At 44.1% G+C, this 27,058-nt stretch overlaps 1 protein-coding gene across 1 annotated transcript in view; it reads right to left on the bottom strand.

Moving 5' to 3' along the window:
- The window catches only part of KLHL29 (kelch like family member 29), a 411,312-nt gene that overhangs the window by 18,693 nt on the left and 365,561 nt on the right, over positions 1-27,058 (bottom strand). The window contains exons 9-12 of the mRNA XM_061990887.1: positions 20,900-21,098; positions 18,019-18,201; positions 15,031-15,211; positions 4,178-4,371 (exon numbers count right to left, since the gene is read on the bottom strand). Of these exons, the coding sequence (XP_061846871.1) occupies positions 4,178-4,371; positions 15,031-15,211; positions 18,019-18,201; positions 20,900-21,098 (757 nt within the window). The remainder of the gene's footprint in view (positions 1-4,177; positions 4,372-15,030; positions 15,212-18,018; positions 18,202-20,899; positions 21,099-27,058) is intronic.

Genomic DNA, 27,058 nt, shown 5'->3' with positions numbered 1-27,058 from the left:
TGACTTCCACATGTCTATGGCCATCTTGTTCCTTAAGACAGACTTTGGGAAGCTGGGCATGAAACGCATTTTTAGCAGAGCTATATAGGACAGCCTGGCAAGAAATGGAAAAGCGGGTGCTGCAAGTATGATGCCTGGGTTAATTCACTGTTGTAGGACTTTGGATCGAGAGCAACAAACTTACAGCTCAGAACACAAGATAGGGATATGCAAGATAGTTTATCAAAAACATGTAACGTGAAATCCCTGGAAGGCTCTACTACCACAGCAGCATCCAGCTGTGGGCTGTGCTGCTGTAGGAACATCTGATGGCTCCAAAGACAGGAAGCACAGAGGTGAGACAAGGGATGATGCACCAGGAAAGACCCTCTCCTCTCCAAACATGAGTTCAATCAGCACCTGCCCAGAAGCTACCAAAGCATCCACATGTGTCACACTTACTGCACACAGTCATCCACGTCCTAACACCTCCTGTAAGGTGAAGGCTAAAGAATAAAGAATTCATTGGGAGTGAATTCACTGCTTATTCCTAGAAGAAATCCATGCAGAAGAGAGCAGGGCCCCCACTCCATACCTCCTCTGCACAGACAGCATGTCTGTATCGAGCCTGCTTCACCTCCCTTCAGATTAGCCAAAAACTGACCGTCCTCCTTGCCACAGTCGATGGGAGTGCTGCCTTGGGTTAGACTGGCACATGATGCTTTTGAAGACATGGATCTGCTAGGTTCAAATGGGTGCCATGCTGAGTTCAACTATTATGAAATGCCACAGTGACTTGAACCAGGTACTACCGGTTAAAAAATCTCCAGAGGCCTCGCTGCTTTCAGTATGTACTGTTGGACATCTGAGCATGCTTAAAGCATTTGTAAACAATCCATTGTCTTATTTGAGGTCCAACAGGTTTCACTGATCTCTGGGGTGACCTTAACAAAGAAGTTGGCTTAGCTCAGAAAGACATGTGTAAAGTTCGCAAATCTACACAAAAAAGCTCAGAAGCTGTCGAAGGCAGCCCAGCAGTGATCATATCAGGGTTTATCACAGCTCCATTTGTAAAAAGCACCCCAAGACTTCTTCTACTCCCTCTTTGTTTCAGATAAACGTTGACTACCACACCTGGCCCAACATCCAGTTCTTGGGGGACAGACACAGGTGTTCTTATGGCTCTTGTAGAGATGGAGAAATTAAAGTGTATTTTCAGTGTTCCCACCACCTTCTAGTGAAGATGAAGCATCATATCAGCTCGGTTTCCCAGACGTTCTTCACTGGGGTGCATTTTTTTCAGGCTCTGTGTCATTTTACTTCATTTGCAAACAAATCAACACTATACATTTCCCAGCAAAGACACGCAGCAACTCCTCATTTCATCATCTATTTTATGCCTTCAGCTTAACTAATTAACTGTTTACACCAAGAAAACACAAATACCATTTTCACCAGTGTCTTTCATGTGTTTTTGATAGGAAATAATATACACCCAACTAGCACAATGGGTGACGATCCCAACTCTGGATGGTTTGGGTGATTTTTTTACAAGCATGGATGGTATTGACATGTGCTAGAGGGTACAACGAGCCCAGGGAATGATTTCTTAGCTCTTGTGGCACTTGTACTATTTTGGTAAAGGAAGAGAAATATCTCTTTGCATAATGCATTCATTTTTGCAATACACTGAGAGTACAGGAAAACTGCACCCTGTCAGTCAGTGGATTAAATGAACAGCAGCAGCTGTAGCTGTAAGATGGAAAAAGCCAGGCAACAGGGCTGTTTGCACTGCTGTATTTCATAAACATGACTTTTGTCACTTAATGCCCTCCTTCTGGGTGCTTCATGCTGCATCACATGCATTTCATGTCATTGTGGTTTAACCCTAGAAAACATCTATGGAGAAAATGAACTCAGTCAGTCCTAGCCCAAACCAGCACACACATTGCTAGGCTGGACACAAACAGCAGCAAGGGAGTCAGAAAGAGCAGCACTGTCTGCACAGGGGAGGCTACAGCCATGGCTATATCAGCTCCTCATGACCTGATCCATTAGAGAACCCCAAGAGAAGAGTCATAATAATTGTAACAAGCTACAAAAACCAGAGCAGCTTATTTTAGCTTTCCGAATATTGCTTAGGCCTTAACTGAATACCTTATAACTATGCTTCTATAATTTATGACTTGCTACTCCTATCACTCTACCAGGCTCAACACTGAGACTGTGATATTTTTTTCTAAGTGAAGGACCTCATCTTACAGTTTCAATGTGACTAAGAAGTTTAGGATGGTGAAACGCTGGAACAGGTTGCCCAGAGAGGTGGTAGAAGCCCTATCCTTGGAAACATTCAAGGTTAGGTTGGACAGGGCTCCGAGCAACCTGGTCTAGTTGAGGATGTCTCTCCTCATTGCAGGAGGGTTGGACTTGATGATCTTTAAAGGTCCCCTCTAACCTAAGCCATTCTATGGTTCTGTGATGCAAAAGCAAGTCACCCCAAAGCAGCTGCTCTGCTGTTTCTTTGCCCATCCAAGTAAATCCAGACCAAAGTTTGCCCAGAGCCATCCAGCACAGAACAGGTGGCCCAGGTCAACTGCCTCCTTGTAACAACATCCTTGTGAGGCTGAACACTAAACCCTGTTTCCAGAGCAGCCTAAACACTCAGAGTGCAAATTACCACCAAAAGTAAATAAGTTACAATCTTCTGAATGCTGTCCTAATTTTGGAAGGACATCTGCACAGCTGACGTTGTCTGGTACGGTGGCAAGTTTGGCCTCTCGTCTTGCTCTATATGCTGTAAAATGTTCAGTCAGCTGGACTGATTAATAAAATCAGAGTTTTATTAATACACGTCTCAGAGAATTTCAGCCTCTAAAGCACACGTGCCTTTTGCCACCACTGATAAATCCCAGTTAAGAATGACAGCCATGTCCCACAGGACAAGTGGCATGTTAAACTCATGAGTAATAATCCATTAACTGAACAGTGCTGTAAAACTGTACAGAGCAACACGTGATGCCAGGGTGAAGTTTCATCGCACTTTGCAATTTTTTGGATCTAAAACTACCAGTTGCCTGTACCTAATAACTGCTTTCCTTTCTCCTCTACTTTGAACTCTTCACTTCTAGCTGATAACTAGCTGTATTAATGAGTGACAATTGCCCTGAGTAAAGGTCTGGATAATTGTTTTTCTGGTATGTTATACCATGTATTCATAGAATCGTAAGGGTTGGAAGGGACCTTTAGAGATCATCCAGTCCAGCCCCTTGATAAAGCAGATCCACCTAGATCAGATCACACATGAACATGTCCAGGTGAGTTTGGAAACCTCCCAAGAAGGAGACTCCACACCCTCCCTGGGCAGCATGGGCCAGGGCTCCCTCACCTGAACAGCAAAGAAGTTTCTCCTCATGTTCCAGTGGAACTTTCTGTATTCCAGATTGTGCCCATTACCCCTTGTCCTGTCACTGGGCACTACAGAGAAAGGTGTCATCCCATCCTCTCAACCCCCAACCTTTAGGTACTTTTAAGGTGTTAATAAGGTCCCTCCTCAGGCTTCTCTTTTCTAGGCTAAACAGCTCCAGGTGTCACAATCTTTTCTTGTAAGAGAGATGTTCCAGTCCCCTCACCATCTAGTAGCCTTCTGCTGGACTCTTCAGAAGTTCTCTGTCTCTCTTGAGCTGAGGAGCCCAGAACTGGACACAGGACTCCAGATGAGGCCTCACCAGGGCAGAGTAGAGGGGGACCAGAACCTCCCTCGACCTGCTGGCCACACTCTTCTTGATGTATCCCAGGATGCCATTGGCCTTCTTGGCCATGAGGGCGCATTGCTGGCTCATATTTAGTTTATTGTCAACCAGGACTCCCAGGTCTCTCTCTGCAGAGCTGCTCTCCAGCAGTTCGACCTCCAGCCTGTACTGGTGCATGAGGTAGTTCCTCCCCAGGTGCAGGACTCTGCACTTGTCCTTGATGAACCTCATGAGGTTCCTTTCTTCCCAGCTCTCAAGCCAGTTGAGATCCCGCTGAATGGCAGCACAGCCTTCTGGGGAATCAGACAGGAGAATTCCCACCTGTCTATTGTAGATAAATCTCCCCTCAGTCCCCCAACTCATTTGCTCTTCACAAAGGCGTTAAAATATATGTAGCACAGACATTTCTGTTGTAATACAAGTTTACTCTGGCACCATGCATTCCTTACCGATCATTGGAGACTCTATAAAGCTCCAGGCGTTAGTCTGAGGGATGTAGGACTGCAAGACTCCTGCGGCCCGGCCAGCTTCATTCACCCCACCGAAGACGTAGATTTTCCCACCGCAAACAGTGGCAGCAGCCGAATGGACGGCCTTGGGCAGAGGAGCGATGGTCTCCCACTGGTTGGTGATTGTATCATACCTGCAAGGAGAGCAATCGGAGAGGGCTGAGATGATGCAGCACTGGGGGAGCAGTAAAGACACGGCAGACAGGCAGAGAAAGCAAGCCAGAATGTAATAGAAAGATAGTTTGACAAGCAGAAGAAAGTAGAAGTGGAAATGTATTTTTTAACATCCTACAAATTCAGCCACTTGCTAAACAGTGTAATTAATGCTTTTTCTAAGCTTTTAGAAGATTGAGAAGAGCTCAGAGAAAGCTGGTTCTATTTTCTGTATATGCCTCTCAAATCTCTTTATAGTCCAAGCTAAAGAAACTCAGGACATCTTTGTTGAGATGTCTTCCACGAATTAATTTCTTTTAATGAGTATACAATGAGATTATTCTTGCAAATCAGTGCAGTGATATCCAATAGCAACTTCAGGCAGGCAACTGTTAATACACTTCAATTGTTCAGCTTGCGGAACACATCTCACCTGCAACATAATGCAGCATGATAGCTCTTTTTACTCTAGTCAACTGACCAGCGACACACATTTTGTGCCAGAATAAGTTGCTTCCATTTAATTTTCAATGTGCAAACCAAGCTACTGTGCTTCATTGCAGGATACTGCAAACGTTAGAGCTGAAGTAAGATTTCACCACTGCATCTGCATTTGACATGTAGCAAATAGAAAAGAGTATGCATGAAAGTGCTAAATTAGTTTTAAGGTCATCAGTATCTGATTTAATTAAGTCATTGACCATAAGGGATGTGCAGTTAATAATCCATGGATGAAAATTCATTTTAGACAATGTCACAAGTACAGACGTCAATTTTTTTTAAAGATAATGTGGCAGGGATCCAAATAGCTGCTCTAGAATGAGTCTTGGAGACAGCTAAAAATAAGGTGATTTGCAGGCTTCTATATTTCCATGTAATGGCACATCTAGGTGGTCCTGCTCTGGCAGGGGGGTTGGACTAGATGATCTTTTGAGGTACCCTGAGCCCCTGAGATTCTGCGATTCAGTGAAACAGGAGTTTCCTGTGTAGTGATTATTCAGGATTGTTGACTGCAAGAACAGAAACCCTCATCACCCATTCAGGGGTTTTGCTCTTCATATCATAGAACCACAGAATGGTAGGGGTTGGAAGGGACCTTCAAAGATCATCTAGTCCAACCCCCCTGCAGAAGCAGGGTCACCTAGATCAGATTGTGTAGGAAAGTGTCCAGACAGGTCTTGAAGACCTCCAAGGAAGGAGCCTCCACAACCCCTCTGGGCAGCCTGTGCCACTGCTCCATCACCCTCATAGTGAAATAGTTTTTTCTTATATTTAAGTGGAACTTTTTGTGTTCCAGCTTCATCCCATTACCCCTTGTCCTGTCGCTAGCTACTATAGAAAAAAGGGATGCCCCAACCTCCTGACACCCACCCTTTAGATATTGGTAAATATCTACCCATTCAGGGGTTTTGCTCTTCATGTTAGTGATATGCAACATGCAAATGTGAAATGAATCCATGGCCATGAGTCCACCTGTGAAAAAGAGATTCAGCACCAGGGGAATTCTCCCTTTGTAACTTCCCACAAATTCTCACTGCCCAAAATGGGCAAATAAAAGGGAGAAATTATACAAATGGTGGAAACAGCACAAAATAATGTGCTTAATGGAAATGCATTAATGAGTTTCCAAGTACTATAACTGTAAGTAATTAACACACTCATAAAACTAAAGCAAGAGGGAGGCAAACTCTAACAAAAAAAAATTTAGGAAAATCCCTTATAATGAGCATTGAGAACTGCCTTGTGCAATGCCCTAAATTACTTACTGAGAAACTAAATTCAACTACAATAAGTGATCAAAGGGGAGAAGTACAACAAGATTAAACAACATGGTGCTGGGAGCATTCAAGGCAACACTCTTATGTTGGGCTGATTCTTAATTCTTGGTACCAAATCCGAGCCTGTGGATGCACTTGGACAGCACAAGCACCTCCTCCAGATGAGGCACCACGTGCTGCATCTCTTGCATTTGCCCGCAATACTCGGGGCAGTACTCACATACATCCCAGCAGATATGCAAAAATCTTGCATAATAGAAAGAGTTTCATACATTGCTTTTGGGTTTCACTTTGCTAACTCACCTACCTGCAATAAGGAAAAAGGGGGATTGGTCACTTAATCCTTGATGTCGTATTCAGAGCTGGTTAAGAAATTTGTTATAATTGGTAAAAAACTGAGAAAAGCAACAGAGCTGAGAAGAACTGACCTAATGCTCCTTTCTACTTCCTTGGCTTCTAGGATATAAATCATGCCTGTCACCCGATATGTATTGTCTCACACCGCCCATCCTGACATAGCACCAGGAACGCTTGTGACCAGCTGAAGCAGTCTGAGATGAGAGGGTAAGCAGCCATGCTGTCTGCCCTGGCTCTGGCAGAAGGAGCTGGCAGATCACAGTTCCCAAGACAGATATAGCCCTGCCAACGACTTGCTGATTGTCCTAATATGTTTTTTGGAAAGAAGGGCTATATGCTTCATATATGCTTGGGAGCTGGGTGTGGCTGAGGACCACATCTATAGAAATACTGGAGAAATGTTCAAATTACAAAACCAAACATCCTTTCTCTGTTTTTCATCCACTTTCACTGTCTCTGTGATGACAGAACTTCTCTTTCTTCTACCCTTCTCCATCTGCTGCCAGGAAACCAAAAATGACTTTTCACTTCACCTGCTGAAATCCAAAGGCTGAGAATCTACTGGATATAGATACAAGTGGGGCAGCTTAAAAAAACACTCTTGTCTTGAGGGTTTAAAAAAATCAGGAAACCATAGAGCGGGTGGGAGCAAGTCCTCAGTCACCTACCACAGGCATCTAATGTGGGTTTTACATAGGCCGCTCTATGAAGCAATTCTCTTAAGTACCTGAATTACTCCTGGGGCTGAAGAAGAGAAGTTGGTACCTTCAAGGCTTCCCAGTACCTGTCTTTCTAGTCCTTCCATCCTCCAGGAATTTATTCCTCTGTTTCATTCCCTCCTTGAAAAACTCTAGACTTCATTTCTAGTCTCTTCTTTGCTTGAGTTCCCACCCACCAGAAAGTGTTGGTTTTGGGTTTTTTCCTGTTGGATTATAAAGTCTTCTGCTTTCAAAGCTCTTTCACATACGGACTTGTAGAAAACAATAAAGTTACATCTTCATCTTCTATGGGATAAACTATGTAGCTTAAGCTTCTTGAGTCTCTGCAAGGCATGTTTCCATCATTTTGGTCTACTTCAAGTCAGCTCTTAATGTGTTCACACAAGGATTTGCACCAGAGTAACTAAATTGGCTTAAAAATGAATGAAGTTGAATCTTTGTAACCTTCCAGGACAAGATATAATGGCACCTGTTTTACCTCTCTGCCCTAGGGCCTTTCCATCTGTTGTCTTATCCCTGGCACTGTCATCACTCTACGGCCACCAGTGCTAGTGGGGCCACTCGGCTGCCTTTAACACCGGCTCTGCTCAGGGGCCAGCAGGGAGGGAACTGATTTAAAGAATAATCACTTTGATCTCTTTCCATTAGTCAAGCTTTGCATTTGATTCCCCTGTTTGAAGCTGTAGATAGAGACTTAATGGGAGCTGGCTTCAAGCCAAGCAAAGGTTTTTCTTCCCTCTTTCTCCCCTGCTCCCACCAGTCCTGGTGTGTCCATGCTTGTCCTTGGCTACAGGCCTACTAAGCCCATCCAATTTGCTGAATTTGAAACTTCAAGGACATCTCCTTTCATGACTGACTCCTAATTTTGCAGTCCTTGCACACTACAGACTCATATGTGGTTCTCCACAGATGCTCTCCTTCCTCTCCCTCAGAGCAGTCCCTGGCCTTGTTGTGCTCTAGATATCAGCCCTTTCACACATGCAGGACATCTAGGTCCCCACCTCTCACTTGACATGCACTAAACAGCATCATCTCACCAGACACTTGTGCAGCCACTATCCTCTGGTATATGTATTATTTATATACCTATGGTATAACAAATGATATGAACCCAGTGGAAAATTTAGCCCAGGCCTGAAGAGAGCACATGCAGAAAAACCTTACTGGTCCCCACAACTTTCCACTCTTAGGTCTGATCTTCCACTTGGGTCATTCATTTCATTCAACACTTTCTTTCTTTCTCTCTCCCTACCACCTCAGTACTAACAGCAGAAAACCCTTAATTTCAACAGCTGTGCTATTTGCTTCTCTGCCTTCTTGATTTTTGATCTCTTCAGTACCTGAAACCAGTATTTTTTTTCTTCCTTCATCTCTTAACTTCTCTCCTTCTAGGTTAAAAGCCATGTAAGTATCTTCACTTGATTCACATTATAAAATCCTTACATCATGGTCAGTGGCTTACAGACAAGCGCCCTCCAGTTTCTTATACTTTATTTAATTCTGTTTGCAGGAAAGTTGGTATTTAAAATAAAGCTGTACAGTGTCATATTGATTTGCTCTTCATTCACATGTTGTTTAAAATCACACTAATGGATTACTATTTTTTGTCTTTTTTATTTTCTTCTGACTGTTCTGAGAGGTTTAAGAAACTATGCTTGGACAAGGCTATATATTTAGTTTTTTAAAGACACCATAGAGTAATAGAATTGTTCAGGTTGGAAAAGACCTTTAAGACCACTCAAGTCTCAGTTAACCCAACACTGACATGAACACCGCTAAACCATGTTCCTCAGCACAACATCTACATGGCTTTTAAATGCCTCCAGGGACGGTGACTCCACCTCTTCCCTGGGAAGCCTCTGCCAGTGCCTGACATCTCTTTCAGTGAAGAAATTTTTCCTAACATCCAACTTAAAAAACTAGCACAACTTGAGGCCATTACTTCTTGTCTTATCACTTGCTAGTTGGGAAAAGAGACTGACTCTCACCTCACTGCAGCTTCCTTTCAAGTAGTTGTAGAGAGTGATCATGTCTTGCCTCAGCCTCCTCTTCTGAAGGCTAAACACCCTCAGCTCCCTCAGCTGCTCCTCATCAGACTTGTGTTCCAGATCCTTCATCAGCTTCGTTGACCATCTCTGGACATGCTCCTGCACCTCAATGTCATTCTTCTAACAAGGGGCTCAAAAGTGAAGTCCCAAAGGACTCTGTCAGCCAGATTCCTGAATGGGCCAATGTCTGCCCTCTAGAAGTCCAAGGCAGCTGTTCTGCTGATCCCCCTCCTTACTTCTACAAGAATCAAAAACTATAATTTCATGACTGCTATGCCTGAGATGGCCTCCAATCATCACAAGTCCTTCCTTGTTTATGAACAACAGGTACACTGGGTGCCTTACCTTGTCTCCCTCACCAGCTGTGTGAGTAAGTTCTCTTCCACATATTCCGCAAACCTCCTGGACTCTGCTGTATGATATACCCAACAGACATCTGGTAAGACAAAGTGCCCCACGAAAGAGCTAGCAATTGAGAGACTTCTCCCAACTGCTTATAGAACATTTTGCCTACTTCTTCATCTTGGTTGGAGGGTCTATAAGAGACTCCTACCATGATAGCTACCTTGTTGGCCTCCTCCTAGTTTCTTACCCATAAATCCTCTACCTTATTATCATCAGCTCTAGACAATGAAAACACTCCCTAACACACAGGGTTATCCCATCACCTCTCCTTCCTTGCCTATCCATTCTAAAGAGTTTATGCCATGCAGGGCAGCACTCCAGTATTGTGTCCAGCCAGCCACTCCAATGGTTTCCAGCTCCTCCTGTTCGTTGCCCATGCTGCGTGCATTGGTGTATATGCACTTCAGTTGGGGTATTGATCCTGCCACCCTTCTGGGGAAGAAGCTTTAATTCCTATGTGATCGTGTCTCAATAAAAATAAGCTCTTAAGCACTGTCTAAAACTTACAAAGCTTATTCTTTGCATTGAATGTTTTAGGCTGTCTTCCAGTCCACACTGCCAAACAAAGTAATCTCCCAGTTTTAGACAACCCTATTGTAAAAGTGCTGTCAGGTCAAGGGGATTCATCTTCTTCTGTCCTTCAAACAGATAATAACCACAAAGCACCCACATTTCCAGACTTCTACTCACATACATTGTCTTGTCAGCATACGCAGTTTTCTCAGTTCTCAAATTGCATATATTACAGGGCCCATCCATTATATAAAAAACCTAGTTCATGGATCCACTTCATTTTGCCGCCTCCCAACTCAACTCATATCTCAGAAGAAGACAGAAAGTGTAATATCCTCTTGCCTAACACCTAATGACTTGCTCCCTGTCACACGGAAACTTGCCAGAGGGGCTTGATGGAGAACTGCAGCTGCACCGTTATTTCCCTAAACACTCATTCCAAAAACATAACTCTCCCTGAATATATATCCATATACAGCTACAAAAATGGACTTATAACTCAACCCCTCTGGCACACGCATATTGTTTTAAGATGAGTAACAAATGACTTCTACTTGTCTGTTTGTGATAGTCCCGTAATATTATCATCCATCGAGATGGAATTTTTACTGCCTCTTTACAGATAAATGGCAGATAAAGGGCAAAAAATTTCAGCCCTGTTGAAGTTGATGGGAAAACATCCCCTGATTTAAGCGGCATCAGAATTTCTGGTTGAGGCTGAACCCTTCAGCATCAATGACACAACTGAAAGCACGGAGAGAGGAGCGCAGGAGCTGATGCCATAAATCATTAGGAGTCCAGTGGTTTCTACTTCCTTTAACGCTTTCTAATGGTGCAGCTGATGTATGAGGGCAGTCAGGTGGCAGCATGTAGAGCTAAGATGGTCTAACATTTATTTTTTCAAACCAAAACATGTTAAAACATCTTTGTAAGTTTTTAACCATACATTTACAAGAATCCCAGGAAAAAAAACCCAAACAGGTGAAGAACAAGAAAGAAACTGGGACAAAATGTTGTTTTCTCTGTCTTCGAAGACATGCTGTGGTGAGACATCCTGTAGTCTCCATGCTCTGAGGTTTCTAACTTGTGAGGTCAGGGTAGATTGCTTTGGACCAGAGATATGTCCTCCACCACATCAGCAAGTGCTCATCAAACTCCGGTCAAAGCTGAGCATGGGCACACTCGAGCTAACTGAGGAACTGGAAAGCAAAATGTGGTTGTGAAAAATAAGCCGTGTGTGCATGAGGGGAGGTGGTCAGCAAGGCAGGGTGCCCAATGCCTTGCCTTTCACACTGGTGGCACAGCCCAGGACTGTATTGTGTGTCAGGCCTGGATAAGCTTCTGTACCTTCATCTGGATAGATAACAGGGCTGTAATCAGATGCCTCCTTTGAGGTGAAAAACTGATCATAAGCCAAGAGCGCACGATCCTGAAATTCAACACCGAAGGGAACAATGTTAACCTCAGATGTAATTTTTGGCATCACTTGACTTGGAGCACAGAATCACAGAATTGTTTTGGTTGGAAAAGACCAACCACTAACCTCACACTGCCAAGCTGACCACTAACCCATATCCCTCAGCACCTCAGCTACACAATACAGCTTTGCAATAGTTCCAGGGATGGGGACTTCACCAGCTCCCTGGGCAGCCTGTGCCAGTGTCTGACAACTCTCTCAGTAAAAAAGTTCTTCATAATCTCCAATCTAAACCTCCCCTGGCACAACTTGAGGCCACTTCCTCTTGTCCTATTGCTCATTAATTGGTAGAAGAGACTGACCCCCACCTTACTACATATGATCATGTCACCTTATTATTTTAATATCATATAAGACCTGCTGGAATGATAGAGAGGTTCCCCCCTTCCTGAGAGATGGTATGTCAGTGTCTCATCCAAAAGAACAGAGTGTTTGAAGAGTAATGTGCAGCCCACATAGAAACATGGTGAAGGGAGGTTGATTGCTGGTAACTCTTGGTTGAGGGGGAAAGAAAGAGAAGGCAGAGTCAAGAAGTGGACATTAACTACATATAAGACAGCAGACAACTGAGCAATTAAAGTGACTTTGTATTTTAATGTTCTTTTTTTTTTTTTTAAGTTGCAACCCAAACGCAGAAAGCCTCATTGCTTGCAAAAGTGAGTACAGCTATTTAAATTCCTAAACACTTGCACAAATGAGCTGCTTGGTCTAAATTGAAAATGCTTTTGTTTGAAAAGGCCTGACTTTGCACAGCACAGCTACAAGGGTCAGCTTTTTCTCGCCTCCATTTCTAACAGCAAGTCCTAAAACATCTTATCCAAAATGCACAGTTTCAGCAATGCCATGCTTTGCTTCTGTCATCCCTCACTGCCATTTTAATACAAACAAACAAACAAAAAGAAACATCCCCAAATCTCTCTCATTTCCTGGCATAACCCAAAGGAGGTCATGTTGCACTTCTTCCATGGCTTTGTCTCACCAGTCACTTTATAGACAATAGTAGATTAATTATAACCACAAGTTTAGCAAATTCCCATGACAAGACATCCTTATTGTGGCTGAGACAGTGTGTGCTGAAATGATAGGGAGGAAATCTGCTCTTTTCCCACACACAAATCTCTTGGTGGGCTTGTTATAACTGAAAACTAGCAGGACTGCTCTCATTGAGCCATGTGAGGTAAGCCAAGGGCCTGAGCCTGACTTTGCTCTGATTTGTTGTCTGTCGTTAACAAAGTATCTAAAATGTTGGTCAGTTGAATGAACCTCAAATCAAGTCACTCTCTCTCCTTTTTTCTCATCCCTGACACCCAAGCCCTTGCTACAAACAACATTGCAGCCTGCAAAGACAGAAATGAGACCCTGGGAGAAACAGGAAGAGAGAATTTAATGTGACATCTATCAAGACACCTATTTGCAACAGCATTATTTCCATGTTCATCTTTATCGAGAGGTGGAATGAAACACTGCATCTCTTTCCTGGGCTCAGCCCATGTTCACAAAAAACATTTCTGCCAGCTAAAAATCTACTGACTGAAATTACAGGACAAATTAGAGAAAGAAATCTGTGTAAAATGGTGAGATTTCCTTTCAAGCAAGTCCCAAGGGCAGTGCCCACTTTAAGCTCCGTGTTAAGGAGAGAAGCAATGCTCACGTGTACACTGCTGTGATTTGTCATTCATTCTTTGCAGTCTGCCTTTCCCTGACTAGATGAGAGCATCATAACCAATGCCAGCTCTTCAGCCCGTGTCAGGGCTGGGAGGGAAGGCTACCTGAAGACCTTGTTCCACAGCACACATCTTTTCCAGGGGCTATTTTGTATCCTTGTCTCCTAGCCAAAATACTGCCAAATTTGTGAAGAGAGAGGAATACAAAACTAGGGCCATATGTGAACGGTGAGAACTCAGCACCAGATAGGATCTCCCTGGCTATGCATATAGACAACTGACCTGTCCCATGTACTAAACTAGGCAGAAATCCACTGGGGAAAAAAACCAAAAGAGCATTGCTTGATTAAAGATTGTACAAAAAAGTAGATCTACAGGAGGAAACTTTATTTTTGGCATTTCCTAATTTTCTATGTATTTGACTATGACATATTAATAAACTTTTAATTGAGGTTTTCGCATTATTTACAGTATGTACTCAAATGAAAAGATAAACACCTCCTGCACAAAGGGAATATAAATGTGGCAGCACCAAAATCCAGAAATAATACATTGAAAGCATCTTTAATCCTAACCTTTTGAAAAATATTCTTTCTTTTTTTTTTAATCTTTCTTAATGACCTATCCCTTTATGGCTTGCCAGCTATGGCAGCTTTTACTGGGAAATGCCTGCTTCAAAATGTTGCTGAAGAAGTATTCAAATTCATCACTTAAAACTGGCAAAAAGACAAAAAAACTCTCATATTTTTGGTTGCCACACTCACTAAGGAAAAACATTTCACAGAAAAGTATCATTAATCTATTGTCATAAAGCATTTTTAAGTGTTTGGGCAAGGCATGGGCTGTATTGATCTTTTTGGAATGGAATATTCTTACACATTGCATTTTAAATTTAAGTTTTTATTGAATGTTATGGTTGACATGAAATGAGTTGGTTTGGGAACTCTGCTTTGGGAAAATGTTTCTTCTGTGCTTTTGCTCCTACTGTTTTTTAAAGTTCCATGCTAGAATAGGAAATTTTTTTCTATCTGGAATCTTCTTGAAAGGAGAACATTCCATTCTCTCCCATCTCTATTCAGCCCCTCTCAGCCAGGACATAAAAACTATTTCCATTTACCAGTTGTTCTAGTCAGAGTTTGGCAGGTCCCAGCCCCAGGCCCAGATCACCAAGGAGAGGATCTTCCTTCCATCCAGGTCAAGGCTTAGATGTGTTACCAGGAGAGTGCATGTGAAAAACCTACTTTGCTGTTGTTTTTTTTTTTGTTGGTGATGGGTATTTTTGGTTTTTTGGAGGTTTGTTTTCGGGTTTTTTTTGGTTTTTAAAAAAGTATTATTGTGCTTTGTGAAGACTTTCATGAGCACTTAACTCAAAGGAAGTTTATTAGTTCATTGTATAATCTGTGTAAAGTGTCCAAAGAAGCTTAATTCCTCTCCTCCCTCCCCTGAGCAAATCAACAAACTGGAAGCTTTTGTCTTTGGATTTGAAACAATGCTTTCCACTGAAGCTTTAAAAAGAAATTTAATCCTGCATAGTTTCCTCCTTTCTTAGCTATTATAAGAGCTTATTTTAACACATACAGCCCATTTGATGTCTCCTTTAAAAGGGAAATGGTCCTTTAGCATAGCATGAAGAAAAAGCTCCAGCGAACAGCATGGGTTTGGGTTGTTTCTTTTTTTACCTTTCCACATGGTCAACGTTGCCTGCCACACCAACCCCTCCAATGGTATATATTTTCCCATCGTACACCAGGCTGTTATGTCGACACCTTGGGACTGTCATGCGGGACACGAGGTTCCAGTTATCGAGCAAGGACATGTAACACCAGACATCGGCGAGCGTGACACCCGACTCCATGCCGCCTGGCACCGACAGGAGGGCAAGGGAAAGAAAAGGGGAGAATTAACGTGAGACGCTGGAATAGCGGCAGCAGCTTTGCACACAGCAATCAAAGCCAGTTACAAAGTAAAAACTCTTCAAATGACATTTGACTAATTAAAATAAATCACCCTCAATACTGAGCATCTGTTCTGATGATGCATTTCTGTGTCATTTATTCAAGCGCCCCAAAGGCTGGTTTGTTTCTTTTTTTTTGAACATGATGACATGAAGAAATCAAGATGTCAGGCTACGAGGGACATGTACATAAGGGGATAGACCCTTTTCAGTGTTCATAAATAACTTCCAGCCCATTAAATTACTGCAACACTTACAAGAAGGTGTCGAGAGGCAGAGCCTGTCTTGACTTGCAAGACACAGGACAATCTGAAATCTAAAATGCTAAATACAGTGATGGATTGTCACAACACATACACGGGCAAAATAAAGTCAGAGTTTGCAGGCTTAATGTCTAAGTTTCAGGGACAAATTTCTTATTTATTTTCATTTGCTGATGAAGGAAAGAACCAGCTGTACCACTCCTGTAAAACAGTTCACGATGTTCCAGTGAAATATTTATATTGGTTGTTTTTTAACTTCTGACTGAAGTTTCCAAGGTCGCCACTTAGTGAGTGTCTTACTATCCCCATTTTGAAGCACAAAGAGGTGAAATGATTTATTGGAGACCACACTAGGAGTCAGTGGTCGAGCCAGGAAAAGAAACTAGACTCAGTTTTGTGGCTTAATGAGAAAGTCAGGCTTCCTCCTTGGCATTTTGCTCTCCACACCTATGCTATGCAGTGTGGGGTCCAGTACTTGGAGCTTGCACAGCTTCATTCCCATTTCTGTTAGTTTCTCTTCCCTTTTTCCTGTGTCTTGTAAGTTTGAGCAAAGCAAACTATCCATCAACACTCAGCTGGATTTCCAGCCATGCGGGACTTTCAGCTCTCCTACTGCAGACACCAAATACCATCACATCACTCATCCAGATTCAAGGGAAAGAGCTGAATTAAACTCTGAGTTTAGAATTCAACAGTTTTTCTTATCATGTATGGCACAGTCTAAAATGGCTCTACATATTGGAAGGTACCTCGGCTAAGAACAACTGAAAGTCAACAGTTCACAAAAGCCACCACAGAAGGCTTTCATACCGGCATCAATAGGAGCATGGGCAAAAAACACATCAAGAAATAATTTCCAATCAATCCTCAGGGCCTCGATGTGGTATTAATGGAACTGAACACCACAAGCAGCAATTTACTGCAGAAAATGCAGTGAGGGAACTCAACACGCTGTAACTCCTCACTGGTACTGCTTGGTGCATCTGTGCTCCCAACTACGTCCTTGGATAGCACACACCCCCATCTCCCTTCTCAGGCTCCTCTTTTTATTATCAAACCCTCCACTCAGCTGCCATCAGAACATCCTTGCATTGCCTGGTTGGAATTGCTTTTCCTCCTCCAGCCAAGCAGAGGTACAACCAGACTGCAAAAAGACAGACGGTGTGATGCTACGGGCGCAGTGCAGACAGATGCTCCGGGAGTTGAAGCCTTTTAAGGAGCGTGGTCTCAGTTTCATTGAAACTAAGAAGATTATAGGGCTAGCAACTACTGTCAAAAGAGAGGTCTCAACAAGAAGTACAAAACGTGAATGCTCCTGTAAGCAAATACTCTAAGTGCAGGTCATATATTCAGCAGTTCAGCCTGTCTGTCTCTAATTCCATAACCCGCCATTTATACTAAACTACAGCTGGTATTTTAAATTGTGTTTCTATGGCAGTGAAGCCTCTTTGCATGCTTGATGGTTGTCAGACCTATTTTCTTCACGTTGCAACTGCAAAATACCGCTGTTGACTGCTTTGCGAGAACGTTAACGCCACAGAGAAATGGAGAATGATAAAAGCTGGGGAATCCCTCTCTCCCAACCTCCCTCCCCCTTGTCTTTTTTCCCCCCTTTTTTTTTTTCCCCCAGGAGCAGCTCAGTAAAACTCTTGTCGTGTTCTTCGTTGCCCGTGCTGTTCCTGTAGTAAGGACGGAACTTTTATCCGAGCCCAATAAATCTGGGTGATGAATGGATTCTGAGTAGCCCTATAGAGAACAACTTGGGCATACTATTGGATGAAAAGTTGGAAATAAACTGGCAACAGGTGTTTGCAGCTGTGAAATCCTGGGATGCCTCAAAAAAAGCATGGCCATCAGGTCCAAGGAACTGATTCCCACCCACCCTCTACTTTGCCCCTGTCAGACCCCACCTGGAGTATTGCATCCAGCTCTGAGGTTGCCAGTACAAGGAAGACAATGGACCTGTTGGAGTGGGTCCAGGGGAGGGGCAAGAAAATGGTCAGAGGGCTGGAGCATCTCTCCTGTGAGGAAAAGCTGAGAGAGCTGTAGTTGTTCAGCCTGTAGAAGAAAAGTCTCTGGGGATAACTTAAGCAGCCTTTCAGTACTTAAAGGGGGATCAAAAAAAGATGGAGAGACTTTTTACCAAGGTCTGTAGTGACAGGATGGGAGGTAACAGCTTTGAACTGAAAGAGAACAGATTTAGATTGGATGTAAAGACAGCATTTTATTACAATAAGGGTGGTGAGGCACTGGAACAGGTTGCCCAGAGAAGCTGTGGATGCCGCATCCCTGGAAATGTTCAAAGTCAGGTTGAATGGGGTTCTGAGCAACCCGGTCTAGCTGCGGATGTCCCTCCTCATTGCAAAGGTGTTGGACTACATGATCTATAAAGGCCCCTTCCAATCCAAACCATTCTATGAGTCTGTGTTTCTACAAAATCTTGTGCTTACCTGAGAGATAGATGTTGTCCCCAGCGCTGACCACACTGAAAAACTCTCGATCATAGAAGGGCAGGCTGGCCAAAGGGTACCACTTATTGTTTTGAGGATTTAAGCAAGTGACTGCTGTTAAAGCCCGTTGATTCATACCAATCATCTGACGACCTCCAACTAAGACTATCACCTCGGCTACACCTGGAGTTCAAGTAAGAAAAACAGCATTGTAACAAAAGCGTCATCTCTCAACCAGACAGTGGCCTATCAAAAAATACTCAGCAGTCAGGGTAATTCTAATGCATCGTATATAAATCTGGTTTAGGCTGTGCAATCAAACCAGGAAGTGAGAAAAATGGGAGTCTGTGTGTGTGGGGAAGTGGTAGCTGAGGAACGACACTACAAACATGCTTGGGAGAACTTGGGAGGAAGCATGCTATGTAGGCAAAACTTGAAGGGGAAAGAAATAGAAAGGCAGTTCCATGTAAAGATGTCTGTTGACTTCAACAGTCTTTGAGTGAGACTTGCACATAGCAAATTCCCATTCCGACCAAGAACATGGGAATTGTGTCAAGGACTGTGAAGGCTTCTGAGCTTGATCAATACCCAGCGAAAGCATGTTTGGACTTTGAAGAAGATGTTCTCACACCAAAAGCCAATGTCTGGAGGAGATTTAGGCTATGGTTATGGTTCTTCATCCTGATCTTCTCTCTGCATGTACGCACCACTTTCTTATTTTGTGTTTTTGGATTTTGGGGTTTTTTTTTGTGCTTTTCCAAGAGAAAAGCAGTTTTTCCAGGTGTAGATACATGTGCTCAAGCTACAGCTCAAGGTCTCACTTCCTAGGAGCAAGGAAATGTGATGAAGATAGCCCCTGCTCTAATATAGTTAGTAAGTTATAGTTATTATAGGTATTGAGATTTATCTGCGCTTGAAATGTTCCTTGCAGCCCCCCACCACACAGGGTGTACAGCAAGCCAAAGTCTCTGTTCGTGCAAATGGATGACACTGTTGTGATCCACATCTCTGGTTTCTTATACCCACTTCACAGACAGAGCTGAGTCAAATCTGATCAGAGTCTTGCTCCAGACTCAACCCTGAAGTGATGGGTCATAATTTAACTCTGGGACATTTTCTGGCTCCAACCCCGAAAGCCAAGTGCTGGGAATGGTTTGGATTTAGCATCTTTCTGCAGCAACTGTAAGCCCCAGTGCAATTTGTTGCCAGGAGAGGTAGGCTCAGAAGCAGAACCACGAGGCCATGAGCTGAAACTAATTGCCATTTTGAGAGCTGTGCTTGTGACTGGACTCATTGCTGTCATGTGTTAGGATGACCAGCTCAGAGATAAGTGTGCATAGGCCGGGGGGGTCAGAAGCACAGAAGTGAGATTGCCAGCAAGAAAGATTAGGAGCATCAGCGGAGAGAAACGTGTCTTCAGAGGAATAGATTATCGTCATTCTTCATTAGTCTTTTCAAAAAATATATTTGTGTCATCCAAGCAAGGTTATTCTCTTAAAAGTTATTAAGTTAAAGTGCTGTACAGTTCTAAATAAATATTTCTCAGTAACAAGAGACCATTATTTTTGTGCCATACCAGAAAATCTAATCACCTGTGCAAGACATAACTTGATTATAATCAATGACCTCGAGAGGGCATGTGACATGCCGCAGCGAGTCCACAAAGGGTGTTTGGGGATCCTTTGTGCCTACATGAATGCCGTTGATATGCAAAATAACATGATTCTATATAATTAGACTCTGACCTAAAAAACTATAATCACCCTCTCTTACCCTGAGAGAATCACTTTTCCCTCATCAACAATCTTCTGGAAATGGATCATATTACACCTACAATTTTATATACATAAAATAAGCACTTTTCAAAAACCCCTTCAAACATCACACCATTAGTCATCTTCAATGAAAGACTTTTTAAGGTAGATTGTTATTGAAAGTCCTCTACACTTCATCTTTCTGAAAGGTGCCTTGATGAGGCAGTCTCCAGAAGCTGCAAATGCTGTGGGTTGATATGCCAGCTCCGTGCCACATTAGCATCAGTTGCAGGGACAGAAAGTTTTGCCTGGCTTTGCGATTGTACTTACGGGAGGCAGAAGTACCGGTAGCATGTTAGAACAATTCACCTGGTTCATCTGAATCTTTCCTGGATGCAGTCTTCCTATATGGTAACTGCACCACTCTCTGCTCAGCAAATATTTAAGGTATTTCTCACATTACCATGATATGGGCTCTGCTGGCAAGTTGGGCACTTGGGGTTTTTTTTTCATGTATTTTTCCAATAAGAATTCAAGCATTCCTCAGGTGAGAAACTTCTTGAAGACTCGCATCTCTCCATAGCTGCTGGGTTTTTAAGAGGGAATATATCATGTGTGATCCAGTTCTTTTGGAGGCAGCAAACAGCACTGTACTGGTACTGTAAGACTCACTATATGAAAAATAATACATTTGCACAGGGCTGTGAAAGTGAAGCTGCTTTATGAATATTAGATCCTCCTCACAAGAGGCTGAGCAGCAAAGCAGTAAATGATTCACCGATTTTTGCAGCTAGAGAAACTCAGGCATGGAGGGCAAGGGGCTCGTGTTCAGGACTGTGGGGGAATGTCACTGTGTCTGCCAAAGATAACAATTCCTAAAATTTAGGCTCTTTTAAAATCCTGTTTCAGAAGCACACATCTAAACACCCATGTCCAACCATCAGGTCAGGCTCCTAAATGCTCAAGAAGAATAGAAATGCAAAAATTGAGCTTGAAATGTCACCAGGCTCTGAGAAAGAGCCAAGCGAAGGAGCTGAGGCCCATGCCCCATCCCAGGGCATGTCCAGGCCATGCCCAGAAACCGCCAGAACAGGGAGTTGGTGTTGTTGAAAGAAGTTTTGCTTTACCTGCAGAGAGTCTGGGCCGGGTCCTCGGTGTCTGCATCTCTTGTCGGGCGTGCGGCAGCATGTGATAACGTTTGGCTTCGTTCACCAGATCCCGGCAAGCCTCTGAAGACTTTATCAACTCCTCATTGTCAACAACATTTAGCAGATAGCTGGGATGGATGAAGGGGAGGCGAACCACTGCCAACAGCTCCGCGGCATACTGTGAGCGGGGGGAAATGAGAACATACTGTAGTCTTTGTGCTGGAGTTCAGTTGCTCAGCTTCTCTATCTCCTTCCTTGCAAACTGTCCCATCACCCAACCCGGAAAGAATATTTGTTGTGGATGCTGACTATAGGCCCTGTCCAGAGATCGTGGTGTGGCCTCACCAGCACTGAGTACAAGGGGGAATGATTGTCCTCTTGTACTTGGCTCTGGTGAGACCACACCTCAAATACTGTGTTCAGTTTTGGACCCTTCACTGCAACAAAGATGTTGAGGGGCTGGAGTGTGCCCAGAGATGGGCAACAAAGCTGGTGAAGGGTCTGGAGAATAAGTCTGATGAGGAGTGGCTGAGGGAACTGGAGTTATTTAGCCTGGAGAAGGCTGAGGAGAGCCATGAGACTAGAGACTCTACAACTATCTGAAAGGAGGTTGTAGTGAGGTGGGGGGCAGTCTCTTCTCCCCATTAATGAATGACAGGACAAGAGGAAATAGATTCAAGTTGCACTAGCGGAGGTTTAGATTGGAGATTAGGAAGAACTTTTCTTCTTCCTTCTTTTTTGAGAGGGTTGTTAAGTGCTGGCATAGCCTGCCCAGGGAGGTGGTGGAGTCATTAACCCTGGAGACATTCAAAAGACATAGATTTCAGGTACATCAGCAGCAAAAGGAAGATTAGGGGGAATGTGGGCTCCCTGTTGAACACAAAGGGTGCCCTGGTGTCCGAGGATGCAGAGAAGGCTGAACTAACGAATGTCTTCTTTGCTTCGGTCTTTACAGCCAAGGCCGGCCCTCGGCAAGCCCAGTCCAGTAAGGACAGTAGGATGGTCCGCACAGCAGAGGACTTGCCCTGGGTGGAAGAGGAAGAGGTTAAAGACTTGTTGGCCAAGCTTAACACTAATAAGTCAATGGGATCTGATGGGATGCACCCAAGAGTGCTGAGGGAGCTGGCTGATGTGATTGCTAAGCCTCTCTCCATCGTTCTTGAACATTCATGGGGGACAGGTGAGGTGCCTGAGGACTGGAGAAAGGCCAATGTCACGTCAGTCTTCAAAAAGGGCAAGAAGGATGACTCAGGAAACTACAGGCCGGTTGGCCTCACCTCCATCCCTGGAAAGGTGATGGAACAACTCATCCTGAATGTTATCACTGAACATATGAAGGATAAGATGGTTATCAGGGGGAATCAACATGGATTCACCAAGGGAAAATCCTCTTTGGCCAACCTGACAGCCTTCTACAAGGGCATAATTGGCTGGCTAGATGAGAGAAGAGCAGCGGATGTCATCTACCTTGACTTCAGCAAGGCTTTTGACACTGTCTCCCATAACATCCTCATCAGAAAGCTCAAGCAGTGTGGATTGGATGAGTGGACAGTGAGGTGGATTGAGAGCTGGCTGAATGACAGAGCCCAGAGGGTGGTGATCAATGGCACAGAGTCGAGTTGGAGGCCTGTGGCCAGTGGAGTTCCACAGGGATGGGTTCTGGGGCCAGCCTTGTTCAACATCTTCATCAACAACCTGGATGAGGGGACAGAGTGTACCCTCAGCAGGTTCCCTGATGGCACCAAGCTGGGAGGACTGGCTGATTCCCCAGAAGGCTGTGCTGCCATTCAGCAGGATCTCAACCGGCCTGAGAGTTGGGCAGAGAGGAATCTCGTGAGGTTCAACAAGTGCAGAGTCTTGCAAATGGGGAGGAACAAACCCCTGCACCAGTACAGGCTGGGGGTTAAACAGAGCAACTCTGCAGAGAGAGAACTGGGAGACCCAGTTGATAATAAACTGAACACGAGCCAGCAATGTGCCCTCGTGGCCAAGAAGGCCAATGGCGTTCTGGGATGTATCAAGGAGAGTGTGTCCAGCAGGTCACAGGAGGTTCTGCTTCCCCTCTCCTCTGCCTTGGTGTGGCCTCATCTGGAGTCCTGTGTCCAGTTCTGGGCTCCCAAGCTCAAGAGGGACAGAGAACTTCTGGAGAGAGTCCAGTACAGGGTCACCAAGATGATCAGGGGACTGGAACATCCTTCTTGTGAGGAAAGGCTGTGGGAACTGGGGCTGTTTAGTCTGAAGAAGAGGAGATTGAGGGGAGATCTCATTAATATTTACAAGTATTTAGATGGTGGATGTAAGGAGGGGCATCCCCTTTTCTGTTGTATCCAGTGACAGGACAAGGGGTAATGGGATGAAGCTGGAACACAAAGAGTTCCATTTTAACATAAGGAATAATTATTTTACTGTTCAGTTGAGGGAGTCCTGCCCCAGGCTGCCCAGGGAGGTTGTGGATTGTCTTTCCTTGGAGGTTTTCACAACCTGCCTGGACATGTTCCTATGCGACCTGATCTAGGTGGATCTGCTTCTGCAGGACGGTTGGACTAGGTGATCTCTAAAAGTCCCTTCCACCCGCTACCATTCTGTGATTCTGTGACATGGGTTAGTGGTGGGCTTGGCAGTGTTTGGCTAGTGGTTGGACTTGATGTTCTTAAACACCTTTTCCAACCTAAATGTTTCTATGATTTTATGATCACGTGGGACAGAGACAATGCAGTCCTCAAGTGCTCCCTGAACCAAGCTGCTTTTGGTCCCAGGAGACTGAAAACAATCTTCAAAAGGTGGCAACTCTTGTTATATACCACTGTACAGAGGGATTTTTGAACTAAAAGCTTATTCTGAACTCAAGCTGAATATAACACTTTGTGCACTGGAGACACAGAGTGAGCTTTCCAAGTTTTCTGAATTAACCTTGAAATGTGAGCATCGTTGTTCCACTGTAAAAGAACCACAAACAAGTATTTTCTGGCACTAAAAATATGAAGCAAAAGCCAATAAATAGGGTGGATTTCAACAATTGCTATGGCAGAGACTGGATAATATCAGGGTGTATTTGTTAGTGAAACAAATCATGTAGTTTCAGGTTTTGGGGAAGGCAGACTCCAGAGGGTGCTATACAAATACTGACAGGAAGTTTCATCTTCTAAATAAATACATTAAACCTCAGAGGGCAAAGGACACCAGAGCAAATGAAGCTGTCTGTCACTGAACAGGGCTTAAAGGAGAACAAAACCCCAAGAGAGAAAACTGCAATTGAAAAACCAAGAGTCCATCCCCGGATTATTATTTTTATATATAATTGGTTATATCACAACACAGAGCAAGAGTACAGTGAAAAGCAGAGTAATAGGAGAAAGTGGTTCTGGAGAAGCAATGCACACAAACCAGATGCAAACTAAGAGTGTGCAGCAAGAAAAAATAATCATCTGCTGTAATAAATATTCATGTAGTGACAGCATCTGAAGATCCCAACTGAGACTGAGGCCAGGATGCAAATAACTATTGCTGAGGTCCGTGTGACTGGTCCTGAGAAACGCTGGGTGCCCACAGCATCTGCTGGTCTGCAGTTCCCCCACGTCTTCCAGAAGCTGCTTGGCTCTTACCTTCTTTTTCAGCAGTGTGTCTGTCTCGGCAGCACATGAGAGCCAAGTCACAGCAGCAGCAGGGATGGGAATGGGGCAGAGGAACAGTGAGATGGGAGGGCTGAAACGTGGCCTGAGCCAGCTAACAGGCACACAGTGCCACCTGAGTCTGCAAGCAGGGCCTCTCCTTTCCCCATCCAAGTAGGCTTCACAGGAGGAAAACAAGATTTCTCCTCCCAACAGTAATTACACTGCTTTGCTGCCAGAGAGCCACATTAGCCTGGTGCAAGATCAGCTGAAGCCAAGGATGTGGCTACTGTGGGGAGATGAACCCCCTATGGCAGCAGAGAGATGATCACAGTCACAGGCTGACTCCTAGCCCCCTGCTCACCAGTCCTCCTTGACACCAGGGCCAGCAATTTTAGGTCCAGCCCAAAGAGTTTAAGTCTAGCCACTCTACAGTTGTTTGCAGATGAAAAACAGAAGTGATATAAAACACACAGAAAAAAAAATGACAGTGCTCTTCTGGAAAAAATACCATGTGAGCAGCGAGTCTGTGGCTCCTTGCTATTACCACCAGTATGGCACGGGGCCGAGTAGGGCTTGAGATCACTTCATCAGCCTCCAAGCCAGAAAAGAAGACATTCCTCTCTTTTCCCTTGCTGAAATCCATTTCTAAGGTGCTTTCTAGGATGTAAAACGGCTGCTCCTCTTTCCCGGAGTCACAAATGTCAGGCACCTGGCTGCAGATATCTTAATGTCATTAAATGGTACCTTGTAGGAGAGGGAGCAGTGGACATATGGCAGTGGGTGGCAAAGCTCTGATTTCAGGAAGTGCTTTTTTAAAGAAGGTTGGAGGCGTTTAACCTTACATGGGAGCCAAGACGAAACGTGGCACTGGGACATGGGAATAATGCGGATAGTGGGTATATGAGGAACGAGCCAGACAACCCCCACAGGGGAGGTTAATCCCCGATACAGGCTGCTCAGGAAGCAGTACGAGCAGCTAAAGGGCAGTTTAAACAAAGTTATAATATATGGAGTGTATAATGGAGCCAGCTCCTTCCCCTGGTGCAGCAGGACATACCAGAGGTGCCCCTGCTGCTCCCGAGGCAGGACAGAGCCGGAAGCAGCTGTTACACAAAGCAGTGCAAAACAGGGGTGCAAACAGTTGTGCCACTAAATTAGAACACGGGGTTTTACAGGCACCACAATGTCCTGAAGACAAGTGTCAGCTAGTACTGGGAAGAGAGATCCCCTCTGGTACGCATGGAGGATTCCCATGGGCCCGGCAGAGTGGCTGCCTCCATCTCCCACCTGCCCCAGAATAAATGGGGCAGTGCTGCTGCCTGAGCACGCCGAGTTCTCCCTCTCGCTCACCCACCTTGCTTTAATTAGATAAGTGAGAAAACGCGATTCTGTTTCTCTCCTGGATTCTCCCCCCTGCCTCACCTCCCCATTTCTCTCCTCCTTTGTCTGAACTCATGCCTTATTTTAGAGGTGAATAATAATTACAACACGTTGCTCCCTTTCATCAGCTTGAAAGTTAATGTCATATATCAAAACCGATGTCACTTGTCACTCTTATTCTTCCCTTTGTTCAGACAGCTGGAAAAAGCCATCTCTGCATGTGTGTGTGTGCGTGACCAACGGCGCACAGTCGCGACTCGGGCTCGTGGCTGATGGTATTAAGAGGGTACAAATAATCACAGTGTTTTTCACCAAGGGATTTGGAGGGTACGTACCATCACAGCATCTCTAGAAGACAGGAGAGGCTTTTATAAACCAACGGCTTTTCACACCAGCTCTTTTAAGCACTACAGACAAGGGTGAATTTCATGTAGTCTCACTGATTTAAGAATATTCAAGTGATTTAGGCAATCAGCAGTCTTTTTCTTTCTTGAATTTTCCCTTATGAAGGCTTCCTAGCTCTGTTAGCTATGATTGTACTAAATATCCCGTAACTATTATCCTTTTCATCTAAGACTGGAATAAGCACCGTAAAGCATTTCAACCTCCTTACCATCTGGTATTTGCTCTCCATTCTCTCTTGTCTTTCTGTTGTTCCTTATACGGCTACAGAATATCTACTGCACCCACTGATGTTACTGGTTTTTACTAAGACAGCAGAATACCTGCGCAAGGCAAGTTGCCAAATTCAGCAGACAACAACCTCAGGTCCCTGGGGTTGTGGTTTGGGTCTGCAACTTTGAGAATGTTTTTTTCTTACTACTCAGCTGCAGGCGCTGGCTGGACAAGTAGAAATATTTCTCAGGTCTTTGCTGGGAATCACTTATGACTACTCTACAACCTGCACCGCATGCCAGAGTGAAGCAGAGAATATTAATGCCCCTCTGGTCGAAAATTAGGAGCTATCAACTCATAAACATGGGAGACCATGCCTCAGTCCCTTGAAAATGGACACCATTATGCAAAAAACTAATGAATTTATTGCTTAAAATGCTAGTGAAGTTTTTGAACACTGTCAGGACTGTTTTTTCAGGTGACGTGAACCTCAGCATAGCTTTCAAAGGGAGCTGCTCGGGTTTTGCACCAG

The sequence above is a fragment of the Colius striatus genome, chromosome 2 (genome assembly GCF_028858725.1).
Source record: "Colius striatus isolate bColStr4 chromosome 2, bColStr4.1.hap1, whole genome shotgun sequence".
NCBI lineage: Eukaryota > Metazoa > Chordata > Aves > Coliiformes > Coliidae > Colius > Colius striatus.
This window is presented reverse-complemented; position numbering and strand designations above follow the sequence as displayed.